The 14,526-nt window shown below is 34.6% G+C and overlaps 1 protein-coding gene across 1 annotated transcript in view; it reads left to right on the top strand.

Moving 5' to 3' along the window:
• Nucleotides 1-6,606: 6,606 nt before the first annotated feature.
• Nucleotides 6,607-14,526, top strand: part of LOC128708570 (homeobox protein B-H1-like) — a 47,934-nt gene continuing 40,014 nt past the window's right edge. The window contains exon 1 of the mRNA XM_053803552.1: nucleotides 6,607-7,225. Within this exon, the coding sequence (XP_053659527.1) occupies nucleotides 6,607-7,225 (619 nt within the window). The remainder of the gene's footprint in view (nucleotides 7,226-14,526) is intronic.

A 14,526-nucleotide genomic window follows, 5' to 3' on the forward strand; every position in this document is an offset into this window, starting at 1 on the left:
GTTCGGCTTGTAGGATTTGTGCAGGTTCTGCTTTAGTTTTTTCACTGGGATATGGAACTGGAAACGCTGCCGAACGGAATGTGTTTATCTTTGTGTGTGTGTGCACATGTCTCAAACCGCATCCAAATGATGTGCATACAAACCAACTTTAAGGATGGTACTTTTTAGTAAAATAGTGATATATTTCAAACAATATACAACACAAAAGTTTATTTGTTAAAACATGCATGAAAAAGTAGCTTTAATTAATTTTGAAAATATGGTACAAATCACGACCAAATACAGCCCGAAATCCCAGTGAAAAAGCTAGCATATCGCAATCATATCAAGTCAGCGGTTTTACATTTTGAGCGGGAGAAAATACTTCATAGGAAACGAAATACGTTTCAAGACCGGCGAAGTATGCCATTCACATGGCAAAGTGACTTGTTAAACCCTGTATTATTTTGTTGTTATTTTTATGCTTTTTACTGATTAGCCTGTAGTTCACTTCTATTACATTGTTCGCTCAAAAATGGAGCAACTCCAAATATAACATTTTATCATTTCAATGCTTGTGAGAAAAAAAGATTATAAAAGGAGCGCCATGTACATAAATGGTATTAGCGTCCGAACAAGTACACTTGAGTTAATAAAAAAAAACTTTCTACAAAAGCACTTACCTTTTCTAGATTTGGTAGACAATTTCAATTTCATTCTGGTTGTAATCATTTTTGTACACCATAAACGGACTCATAAACGTTCAATATTTTAAAAAAATATTTAAATAAACCATAACACTATTAGAACAGAGTGTTAATTTTAATCCACTGGTAAATTTCTCAGAATACAACATGGCATTTTCCGCATGTTTTACATCAATTTTCAATAGTTTTCCATGATCTTATAAGAACATGTTTATTTTTTTTTTGCGCGGCCAGGTAGTGTGTGTGATGTATTTGATAGCGGCACCGGTCCTACACAACACGACCAGTACATAATAATTTCCGGACCGTTACCGAATAGCAAGGATTGAATGTCCGGCAATGTGGTAGAATTAATTTAACACGGCCTGGCCGTTATAGCGAAGATAAAACTGTTGTTTTTAACCAGTCTGTTTTATGTTTCTTGTTCCAACTTTAAATTTTCTTTGATAATTCATTTTATTGTACAAAATAACCAAACCTATTCTAATCACGATCTTCTAAAACGATTAGCGAAAATTGCAAGCATTACACGGCTGCAAACATTACAGAAGTATGGGATAATAATAAAAGTAACGGAACTGCGTTTCGGAAACTATGATAAAAAAAACAGCTGTAGATGCTCCTATTAACAAAAGAAATAATATTTAAAGTGCATCCAAAATTCAAAACAGCTGCTATCACAAAACTTAAAAATAAACAGTAACCAAACATTTTGCGTTCAACTGACGGAAAGATTTTTGTCAAAAACGAGTGTCCGTTTGGATTTGACAAGTCAACGTTAGAGAAAAATCTTTCATCAGGTTGAAAACTTTCTGAGTTGTCTAAAAGATTGTCTAACTAATAAGAGATTGTCAAACGGGAAGCCAAACACGCTCCGTAATGCCAATTTGTAAAATTGGGAACTTTTGGTCTAACATTAGAGTATAGGTTACAGGCAATAGGTATGATAATCAGCAATCAACACATCAAAACACATCAGTTGACTGTATGTTATAGGTAACGCTTCTGCAGCAGGTGTGGAATGATCGAGAACCCAAGGGTTTGGGTGGCTCTTAATCGTCCCAAAACGTATGTTAACAATTTACAGTTTGTTGCTGGGTGTTGTTTGCACGGCTATTAAACCTATCCTCATGAATTCGCTGGTGAATAAAACAATTCTTCTTTTACAATTAAATCATATAATAAAAATTATTTCACATCGTCCTCTTGGTTACACTCATGTTTTTGCTAGACCATCACAACCGGACACAACTAGTCCTATCGGGTGAAGACCAGCGCCACTACCAGTAAACCACCGGGTTAAACCCTGTATTGTAGATTTCGACTTAAAAATTTATTGTAAAAATTTGGCTGAATTTAAATGTACTAACTGTAACTTGTACCTGTAACTAACTTGTACTAACTATACAAACTGGAATTTCCTGTAAGAAATTTGTTTAACTTTGTCATAAGTACATTCTGTTATACACTACGAGACGCGGATTATTAAACAAGCGATTGTGTCTTGTTGTTTATCAATCGTTTATTTCGTTCTTTATAGTTCCTCAGGCAGGTTAAACGGGTATTCCGATATTGATTAAGAATAATCCACTAGTGATATTAGAGACTTTAGGTTAGTCACTATGTGTTATGCAATTAAGCTGCACACCACATCGATTTTGCTCAGATTAACACAAATGCTGCTCACACGCCCTAGTCGGATTCCGTAGCGGCTTTTTAACGCTTTAGATGAAGTTTAATCATCTGTATTTGATATTTTAAAAACTGTGTCTCATACTGCTAAGATAATTTGAGTATTTAGAATCTGATCATAAATGACCTTTATTTATCAAGCAATTGTTTCACTTACTGTTTTCATTGTACACTTTAAGTATAAACATGAACGTGTAAAATCAGACCGATGGTCTATATCGCGAGTAATAGAACATGAGTGCAATGCTGGAAATTTGTTTTCCATGATCAATAATTATCAAAACACTTACGACTTACGCTGGTACTCAAACTCCAAGATATTTAACTGAAGAAGTGAGCATGCTTCATTAAAGTATACTTCAAATGTCAAGGACTTTTGTTTAAGGTTAATGATATTGTACCAAAAGAGAGGCTTCTTCTTCATTACCTTTGGTCAGCTTATGTTGCTTTACGTTGGTTTACGCGATTGGCACAGTATTCACAAATGGTTTGTTTGATTTTCTTACGCATAGGCCGTAACTGTGTATCTCTTAAAACCCCCAGTACTTCCTATGGGTTTCAAAATTATTGGATGTTTTGACAATTCCGAAGTTGTTGTTTTCTTGTATATCTATGTTCTATGTACTTAAATATAAATCAACCCTCTTGAAATAATTTCATGCTTGTAATTTCAGGTCTTCTTTGACTGGCGATAACATCGTAGTAGAATAACAGTTCAAGCGTAGGGGGAATGATACGTTTTGGATTTCTTAACTTGTGAAATATCCTAAAGTATCGCTACTGCTACACCCACACCTAAATTTTAAATGTGATATATATATATTGGTATGATATATGTATATATACATAATATATAATATAATATATATATATATAATATATATAATATATATAAAATCTATAATATATATATATATATATATATATATATATATATATATATATATATATATATATATATATATATATATATATATATATATATACATATAGTATTATACAGTATATCATTTATACAGTACAACATGTATATTGATATTATATTGATAAACATGGTTTTACATGAAATATGTTTTTTTATTCGAGAGTAACCAGGCCGTATTGCTATTAACCAGTGGAACAGCATAATTTTAATAATGTAGCAATAACAGCCTAATAACAATGTGCAAATGTGCAGCTGTTACAAAACATAGAGAACATCAAAATGGAATTCAATTCAACCTATTTTGTCTTGTACGAGTACGGTTGTTAAGCTATTTTTTTTTTTTGGTTGAATACTTCATATAAAGCTATTGTTACTAAAGCTACTGCAATCGAAAATTTCATTTCGAAAATTTCTCATGAAATGATATTCGCTTCGTAGTGGCATTCATTTGTAAAATATTGTTGTTGTTATCAAAATGGTAGAGATTGGTAGTATTGTTGCAGAATATATATACCAGATAATCCTGGGATATAAATGTTTTATGGACCGTGTCTCCATAGCAAGGACTGATTATCCTCGGCTACGTGGTAGGAATACGTCTAGTAACCTATTATACGGCAAGCATGACCTAGTAGGTCATTTTGCTGAAAAGAAGAATTGCAAAAACGCATTATTGATTTTTAATAAAATTGTATAATATGATCTAACACAGTTACATGCAGCTGTTGTAAATCTTGTCAAATTTCAAAGCTTATTATAGTTTATGTATGCAATTATATGTAACAAATTAACTATATTAAACAAAAATTACAGATCATTGGTTGATTAAAATACATTGAAGACATAACTGTTCAAAAATAGTGTATTAGAATACATTGTACAAATTGCGAATTTATGAGAACAACACAAAAACGGCAACAACTTTTGCATTAGAGTTTAAAATCAGAGTATCACCTTAGTTTTTAATTTCGTTCTCCCATATTCCTAGAACAAATAGAAGTAATTGTTATGATTTTTTTGGTTCGTTTGGTATAAAATGATATGTATGTTCAGCTATTCATCTTCTCAGTGCATAGACGATTATGTATGGAAGTGGGTTTGTCGAGATTTAATGTTTATTTCATTTATATTCATAGTTATAATCAGCTAATGGAGATGTTGAATCTGTAGTTGTACAGGCGTAAGTAAAATCAAGGGAAAAATAGGAGCATATCTGACTCAAAACATAATTTTACTATCGCACATTTCCACTGCGCGAATCATAGGTAGTTGCTCCGCCTATAATGTGCGTTGCGTACCGGCTAAATTTCCCTTTATCGGAACGGTTGGAACCGCAGGGTCGATCCAGAAAGTTCATCGGAGTTATCATGGTAACAAAAATAGAAGGCGTGGCTAACACACGAATTGTTTTTGCACTTTAGCGTGAAACAAAATAAAAGCAACCTACGCATTGCAATGCATTATTGCGTTGAGCGAGCCGCTTATTTTCTCGTTTACTCTACAGTTGGGAACAAGTGGCCGGCAGGCAATCATATGCGCTCTCTCACTTTTTTATGCTCGGAGATAGCATCAACTATTGAATATATTTTTGTGTTTTAACTTTGCTACTATCTCGTTTACACTCATGACTGTTCACCGCAGTTTTGCAACGCGGCTTCGGCGTTAGCTGAAGAGCTTCGCTGGCTTCAGTGTGTATCTAACGTTACATGTTAAAGCATGTGTTATGAGTGACCTAGGCGCGATCTTTCTTATTTAAAGCGTATTACGTTCGCAGCAAGTAAAAAAGAAAGAACGAAAAGTGCTACTAATACGATCCGTTAGTTTTGCGAATTCAATAGTTCAGTGCACTGTGCCAAGTTCTCTAGCACGAAAAGATAATTTTAAAGCTGTGTGTGCGCGCGCGCGCTTGTTTCAGAGTGTATTTGAGTGTGTGTGTGTGTGTGTGTGTGTGTGTGTGTGTGTGTGTGTGTGCGCGTGTGTGTGGGGGTATGTTTATGTGAAATATTGTTGGTTGCGTGTGTATGAAGAAGAAATTATGTGTATAATTGTGTGATGTTGGTTTATTTATTTGCACATTTATGAGCGTGCGTACAGGCTTGTGTTTATTGGTAGTGCATCAATGCATGTATATGTGTGCGCATTTTACGGGTTTGCTGCGCAGTATTTTGAAAAGAATGTCTTATTCTTCCACAAACATAATTGTTTTATATCGTTCAGCGTTCGACATAGGTGTTATACAATATGCGACAGAACAGAGCAAAGAAACAATTACACGCAAACGGAAATCATACCGCGCTCAGTTCTTAGTACAACAATTTCCATACTAATGACATGTGCTATAAACTTTGCAATGGATCATACTTCTGCATTACTTGACACTACGGAGTAGTGAAGATAGTGCAGACAATCAATCAACTGATCAATTCTTCTACCAAAACATTATTCAAATTCAATCAATCGTAAAACAAGCAACAGCTGAAGCTACTGAATCGAAAGAACATAATGAGAACGAGTAATTAACTGATGCCCATCAGTATGATTCATTGTTCATAATTTACAAGGGCATAAGTGATGTTGAGCTATTTTTCTAAAGTTGCAGATCATAGCTTTGCTATACTGTTAATGTTTAGTTTTTTGTTGTATTGTTGATGTGTCCAAGTCCAAATGAAAGCTTGAAATATGTGTGTACACTTTATTATATATTCATTTGAAATGCAATTTCAAGAATATCGTTTCCCAATAATTAAGCGAGAGCTGTGTGTGAGTTACTGTGAACAGCTTATAGACTATAAACGAAAACATTGTATATATTTGCTCAAACCTACATCAACTGATATATTAAAAGCTAGATGGCATACTGCCGATAGCGCATAAGTTATGAAAAACAAAAAAAAAACAAAGTTTATGACCTTTATGTTGGGGTTATCTCTCAAATAAGTAGGCTTTTAGGCGTAGTATTGGTTTGACTGTGTGAGTTTTCTATTGCGTGATCTTTTGCACAATCATTTGTCACAAATATATTTTTTGTGCTTTTCTAGTGAAGTGATCATATGTGTGTGGATAAAAAAAGAAAAAAGTTGAAAAAAGTGTCATTTTGGCCACGCGCGTGATATAGTTTGCCTAACAGGGAAGCGAATATATCTCTTTTCCGCACAAACGTTTATTCAAACAGCCGTCAAAATCGTGCTCCAGTGGCATATTCCGGGCGAAAGCCCTTTCGAGCATACCAATATTACTGGTCTTGCGGACATCGGTGGGCCAGGCAGAGGAGGGGACGAGACTGGTGGTGGAACAGGACCCGGAATGACGGTACCGGTTCAGCGCAACTCTTTGGCGGTTTTGCAGCCGCCTAGATCGCGGTTCATGATCACTGATATCCTTGCCGGAAGTGGTCCCTCCCCTCCATCCAACACCGGTCCACCGGAAACGGGTGATGGTATCGAAACCCTGACGAACGGCACTGGTGGTCATACTGCTATCAACCAAGGGAGTGTGGAGGCCCTGTCGGGCAGCATCAATATTGGTGCGACAGGTGTCTCTCCCATCGCCGGTATCATTAATGGCAACACGAACGGAAGCGAAGGACGCACGCCAAGCCCGCCCAATGGTCCGAGGGATCTCAGCCTCTCGCTTCCTGGACACGGATCAACGGCGATGCTACACGCAGGAGCTGGCCCACTCGCACTCCACGCAGCTGCTGCCGCAGCCGCTGCCGCCGCTGCTGCCGCGATAAACGCTGGTCATGGTGGCGAAACACAACACAATCAACATAAAAATCCTCACCATCATCATCATCATCACCACCATCACCACGGGCTTGATGCTCACAGTCTGGCGAGCCATGGGCTAATGGATGAGCACGACCAGGAAAGTGACAGCGATGATAGTTGTCCAATGGATAACTCCAGTATATGCAGCAATGGTGAGCTTGCTATTCTTATTATAAAATCAGCAAACTAAAGTACCCAATTCTAAGCGTAAACACAAGCGACATTGAGTTACATTTATTATACATGAATTAACTGTCTGTGTATATATATACAACATTTATAAATATACCCATATATATTTAATGTATATGTTAGTACGAATATATACGTATATTTAAAAAAAAAAAAAAAAAAAAAATATATATATATATATATATATATATATATATATATATATATATATATATATATATATATATATATATATATATATATATGTATACATGTACTTTACATATATACACATACCCACTTTTGACATTTTTTATCCTCAAATTCAATGAAAAAAATACGTTACATTTTGCGGCAAGATAAAGCCTTTTTTACTATTCTTCTTATATATTCCATAACATGTTTTGCGGCTGCAGTGTGCAGCGTAGGGCGCTTTTTGTTTCGTTTTCAGAGCCGGACCTGTAATTGACTTGGTAGTTCAGCGATACAAAGATGACAACTTTTTACATTTTTGTGTTGTATCATATTTTGTGGTTAAATCGTCGCTTCCTTCTCGCTCGCGCTTTCGGTGCTTCCCCATCAAGCGCAAATTAATACTTCTTAGATGTCTTCCTCATTATCATTTTCCGTCCCTTCTTAATCCCCCCTCTATCCTTCGTTTGTACCTTTTACTTTAGTTTCGTCTTTTTTGTACTTTAAGAAAACATTTCCACTGCTGCATATGTAGGGCTTTACCACAGTAAACACGTAACATGATTCCTTCTTACGATTTTCGATTTCGATGTTGTGTTGTGTTATGGAAAATTTTCTATATTTGAAAGAGCGAATAATAAACGCTCCCCTATTATAAAGGCTAGTTTAATTTTAAGAATATGATTGTCTATAATTTAAAATTAACAAACATCTAAACATCTGACTATTGCGATGCATAGCTGAAAAATGATAACATCGAACGAATATACCCAACAAATGCACCAGAAATCAAGTGACATTGTGCAATGTTCAACAAAGAAAAATAAGCAACGAACCTGAAATGCACCTAAATGCTGAACCTAAATGCTATTATGAAAGACAATGGTGTTACATTTTATTCTAACACGATTTGCTACTCGCCGTTATTATTAGGTGAAAGGTGAGTGAAGTTGGAAATCAAGAGTTGAAAGAGTTAGATAGTTAAAGTTGTATTTTCGTTATGTCAAAGTTGGTTCAAACGCATGTAATATGTTTTCTCGTATCATCAGTATTCACATTATTTGAAAGTGACATAATTTTTGGGATGATGAAAACTCTAGAAAAATCAGGGGTTTTCCACAAGTGTTGAAAATCTGAATATCTGAAGTCTGAAATTTTAATTCCAATAATATTATTAGCCTTGAGCATTACTTGTTATGCAATATTTTTCAGTTGCAATAAACATGTATTGAACAAAAGTGTATAAAAATTATATGCATTCGTATTACACAACTTGATCTTGCGATCTTTTTATGTACATCTTTTTTATGTACGATCTTTATGTATGTGTCTTATTAAATGCAATTTTTTAAAATAAAAACTGATGTTTTCTTTAGTTACCTGTGAGCTGTGATTTTAATGGACTGCCAACTTGTGAATCCGACTTGTCAATTTGTCACCCCACTATGTCCCCATGATTATTATTACCTGCTCACTGAACCTTAATAGTAAAGAGGCAATTGAAATGTACACCTCTTTAGCAAGTACATCTTCCTTCCCCCATTGCGATAGAGACGCTACCAACGTTGTTTGTTGCGTTGTTAGACTTTTCTCTGTTATGCTGCCGGTGTATGAGATAAATTATCTAAGTCTGAACAGGCAGGTACGTGTTTGTGAGACACAGTTCAATCTAATTTTGAACACGGACGCGGCTTGCTTTTAATTTGTGAATTAAGACTAAATGAATTAATTTGTGAATTAACCATACGACAGTATAATAAATGCTTACAAAACGGATGAACACCGTTCAAAATAGTTATCATAGTTATGTTATTCGCATCAAAATTGTTTAAAATCATACTAAATTTGTTAACTATTCTAATAGTTGTAAAATAATCGTTTAACAGTCTAATACAAATGAAGCTATAATATAGAAATTTTTAAATTTATCAAGCTTATTGTATAACAATATTAAAGCTTGCCGGGCATTACATTGTTACTGCCTAAAAATGAACTTTAATTCTTTTGGGTATCAGTTCAAGAACATTTTGTGCCTTCACGTTATTCACACAATCGGCAACAGAGGGAGTCTCACTAATGATGTTTCGCAGCTTACGTGCTACGATTGCAGTTGAGTTTCATTCTTATTGTCCGTCTGTTCTGAATTTGATGCTTTGAAACGATAATTTGATAATCACGGCATCCCTCTGAGTCTCTGTACACGTTATTGTTCCTAATGCTTCATTTATTTTTGATCCTTTGTATAAACTACTGCAACACTGCTGCTAAATGTTTCACCTTTCCATTCGATGATTAATAGACTATCGTCCAAAGAATCGATCATTAAAATCATACAAAAGCATTGAGTAGGTGAATCATTTATAACGCAACATTGTTTTCGAATTTTAGAAGCGCTTTTAAAGTTCAAGTTTTTTTTTAACTTCAAACAGCGTTGAGATACGCTTGAGTAATTTTGTTTAAAACTTTATTTATAGATGGATCAAGTTTTCTTATCAAAACTAACTTAACACGAAAATATCACATTAGGAAGGATGAATGATGTTTCTATTTTATGTTTAAAATGTGTTTGGAAAAGGATAAACATTATATAATGTTGTTTAATTAAAATGATATAAATAGCAAAAAACTCATAAAAATAAAATTTGCTATGTAACTTTTGGCACTTGTTGCACTTTTGCACTTATGTATATATATGTATATATATGTATATATATATATATATATATATATATATATATATATATATATATATAATATTATATTATTTAAAATATGATCTTGGTATTATTTTCCATAAAGAAATAGCTCATCAAATCTTAAGGGGACGCTTGACTGTAATAAAGAGAAACGAACCTATCTTTGTTAACGGCTTGTCGCTCTTTATTTTCCTCATCACGTTATTACATTATACATCATTCAGAGGATGAGTTAATCGAATCAAATAGTTTCTAACAATCACTGTTAGACTGTTAAATACGGTATGCGGATGATGAGTTTCCTGAATGGTGTGGTACATTCCATTGTTGTAGCATTCGTTTCACGAGTATCGACAGGAACTTAATATGTTCATACTTACACAGCTCGTACTTCCTACAGCGGCCAATGCGATAATTCCAGGTCTAATTTCCTGATAAGCGCATGTGTGTATCATAAATATACCCCACGGCTGTGTTTACACAAAACAAAAACAAAACCAGTTATGTCTGTGTGTGTGTGTGTGTATGTGTGTGTGTGTGTGTGTGTGCTTCGCAATGTGAATGTACATGGGAAATTCCGTATTTACCAGTGTTAAAGACCTCTTTCTTCGCTGAAATATGTAAGTGATGCATATAGTGTGCAAATAAAATCTTATTATGTATGAATCGTTAATAAACTGCTCAGTACCGGGACAGGCTTATTTGGTATCCGGAACATTTAGTTTGAGTCTAATTGATTATCAAAATATTAATCGAGCATTAAATAATTTCTAAAGATGGTTTTTTATTTTTCTCTTAATGGTTAACATGATAGTAACACGAAAACATGGTTCCAGAATCATCTGTATTCATCCTCTTTTACTCTACTATCTTTGATTAAACTTACAGTTATCTGGGTTTCTCTAGCTCTGAACAGAACCCGCAGTGAAATTTAAAACAAATCCGAGAAATGCTATTGAGTACCGCATTACCTACGTCACCATTTACCAGGTGTTTGAGATATTCGTAAATTAATGTATAAAATCGTTACCGCTGTCAAACTATAAATTATCAAGCATAAAATCCAACAAAAAACACTATAACCTATATACTTTACGAAATTGGGCCATTTGCTTATTTTGCAAGTTTCCATTTGCTTATCAATGCAAGACAGCTTTTTTTTTTAACTATTATGATTTCATTTCAACACATTGAAAATTATCGAGAAAAAAATCGTTATTGTGGCTAATACGCTCGTGGCTAGTTTTTCTGTTGGTTCATTTGTTTTCACGCTGTCAACCTTCTTTGCTCCATTTAGTTTTAGCACGATGTTTTTGTAAACTTGATGCTTTCAATCTTCGGGCGTTTGGGTCGCTTCGCTACCTACAGCTATTGCGACCGGTTCTACATTCATTTATATCACACCGGTTCTACACTACACCACAACCACTTAGAAGTCGAGCATTATTTACCACTCTTCAACCCTGTGTTTCGCAGGACATCAAGGAACTAGACAAGAAAGCGATTTGTTTTACTAAAATAAAATAGACGGGTGAAAATATTGCTAAAACCGATTGGCCGCCGAATGAATGTGAGGTCATATGTGTAAGCTGATGTCAGTTCGTATTAGTGCTGAAATGTATATATGTATATGTATGGATAAAGTAACTTTGACTATTACCACCGATCACCTAGTACAGCAAGCAAAGTCTCTAATGGGTTAGTGACCACAACTAAAGAGCCCACAATAGGCTAATTTATTATCACAAGAAAAACTCAAATGATAGCGCGGCAATAAAAGCCCAAATTAATTCTCCTTTTTAGCTTTTTACACTATGTATTGGTTTTCTAAATCTTTTGTTAATTTAGAATAACATACTCATTCAATAATATTTGAACACCCTGTGTTGACCCTTTTATTTAAGTAGCAAAATAATTTAACCTTTAAAATAAAATTTTGACATTGAAACGGTAAACCGTAATAAGTCTTTAAGCTACATGTCCACTTCCCTTGCAAAAGTTTGCTCCAAAATATACACGCCACAAAACAAAGAGCACTGAGCGTGACGTTTATGGAATTGCAATAAGAAGGTCGTATACCTTACTGACGAGTGTACATGGACAGTAAACGATGATTGTAAAAAGTAGTCAGTACGTTAACAAGCTGTATGGAAATGACTAACTACATTCATAGGCAAGCAGTCAAACCTTGTATCATTTATGTTTGATGGTGGTGAAGTGCGGCATGAAATCGATTACTGCTTCGAGATAACAACATTATTACTTTCCTGTTTTTTCCTGTTTATGTTACATGAATGACTTGTCTTGTACATTATCAAGTGTAAAGAATAATGATTAATATCATTGGTGTTAAATCAATTATTTAAGAAAAAGTTATTTAAATAGCATTCAAAACAAGTTTTACAACAAAAAAATACATATATTGACCTAATGATGAATAGTAACTTTTTTTTACTACTATTCGTCACCTTTTTGGGTTTCAGAGAGCTTTGTATGGCTTCTATCTTTGAATTTTAAATAAGAAAACATAATTTTCTTACATCATATTTCCTTCACTTATAGTTAGCCTTGAAGATTTTTCTAAGAATATATGTGCATTGTGTGATGTCCATACACTAATGTGAGGTTAGACAGAATGGAAGCTGTAGAAGTGAAGCGCTCAGTATGCGTCTCGAACCTTGCGATGGAATGACTGTTCGCAGTTGCCACCTTACAAAATCTGCTGTTTGATATTAGATTTGAGACGTCGTCTGATAGAAGAAGGAACGTTCAAGCGTTTTATACTTATGACAGGACATGTTGACAACTAGAGCCGAGTTTTAAATAACAGTGCGTAGGCCAAGCCTTCCGCAATATTCAGCATTATTTTCACCAAGCCTGTTTTTTCTTACTTTATGTTAATAGTTAATACCTGTAAAGATGAAAATTTGAGTTGTTTTTGTACATTGGCTGTTAATTCCATTGGAATTGTAGATTTAATGTAATTGTAATAATAGTAACATATACAATTTGTTTTCCTGATTATAGCTCAACAATGTATGAGATAAACAACTGTTTAAACGTGATAGATATGTGACTGTTTCAATGTAAAGAGAAAGATCGTTTTAAACGATATCACTAGCAAGACCTTCTACTTCTAGTCTTGTGTAGCTACATTTATGAGGATGAAAATCTTCAGAAAAAATGAATATATATATAATCAATCCATTTTGAAAGACATTTGATTGAACTTTTTTTAAAACACTTTGCACTTTCACGTATCGAAAGGCATAATCAACTTTTCAAATTAATTGTAAAGTTAACCTCTTTAATAAGTTCCTTAATCAAGTGATTGTACTGCAACCATTATCCGTGAGAATGTGATTGAAACAAAACACGGGCTACAAAGTTATAAAATCCAGAAGCGCTGAACGCTACGCGAAACCTTATCCATAGAAAAGTAGTTGTCCGTTGACCAAGTCGTGGTCGTTTTTCGTTTCCTGACCGGACCATAGCAGCGTGTTGGTGTGTTTTGTTTTATTGACATTAATGCTACCACCTTTTTGGCCACACCGTTCCACCCTAGCTCGCTCTTTCCACCGACTGCAGCACGGAAGTCATGGGGTGTTTTCTGCCGCGGGTATGTATTATTAAAATACTTTTTCACGGTTCGTTAAATGATCATTCTTTCGACGAATTTTCATTATATTTATCCACCCCTTTGCTCACCGGGCATTTTCTCCACTGGTTGTTGTGTAACCTGCAAAGTAAAAGGGAGAAACATTAAAAATATAAATAAAGCGGTCAGTTATAATAGGTGTAAACTCTCTCCATGTCTACTGTACAGAACCTTTGAAATTGTGGGGTTTACTGATTCTGCTCACTTCATGGTCAACCATGTACCAGACTCTTCATCAGAGTGAACGGGTATGTTAATACAAACCAATTTCTAAGTCATACGTGCTAGAAAGGAAGTTTAACTCCGAACATGTCATGCATGTGTAAATGTGCACGAATATATGTGGAATGATAGAATGATAGAGCGATAAAGCAAACGGTGAAAAATATAGATTGAAATACATAGCGAGCAAGACAGAGAGGTATTGAAGGAAGATAACAGATCAAGAAAATGAACAGCAACAAAAACGAGAGGAAGTGAGGAAAAAATTACTTACATCATGAAGGGGTACTTGCGCTCGCAATAGCCCCTTGTCAGCAGCTGTGAGAAAAGATCGTCGGTGGCTTTTACCTTAAAATACAAGCTCAAGCTACCTTTTTTTGTTCTTTTTTGTGCTTTAACACACCACAGGGGCACTTCTTTCGGTACTTTAATCATTGCCTCCTTTGGCCTTGTTTCGTGGCTTGAAACATTTACATTTTATAATCATTTTTTTTGCTCATTTTTAAGTATGGAA

The sequence above is a fragment of the Anopheles marshallii genome, chromosome X (assembly GCF_943734725.1).
Source record: "Anopheles marshallii chromosome X, idAnoMarsDA_429_01, whole genome shotgun sequence".
Taxonomy (NCBI): Eukaryota; Metazoa; Arthropoda; class Insecta; order Diptera; family Culicidae; genus Anopheles; species Anopheles marshallii.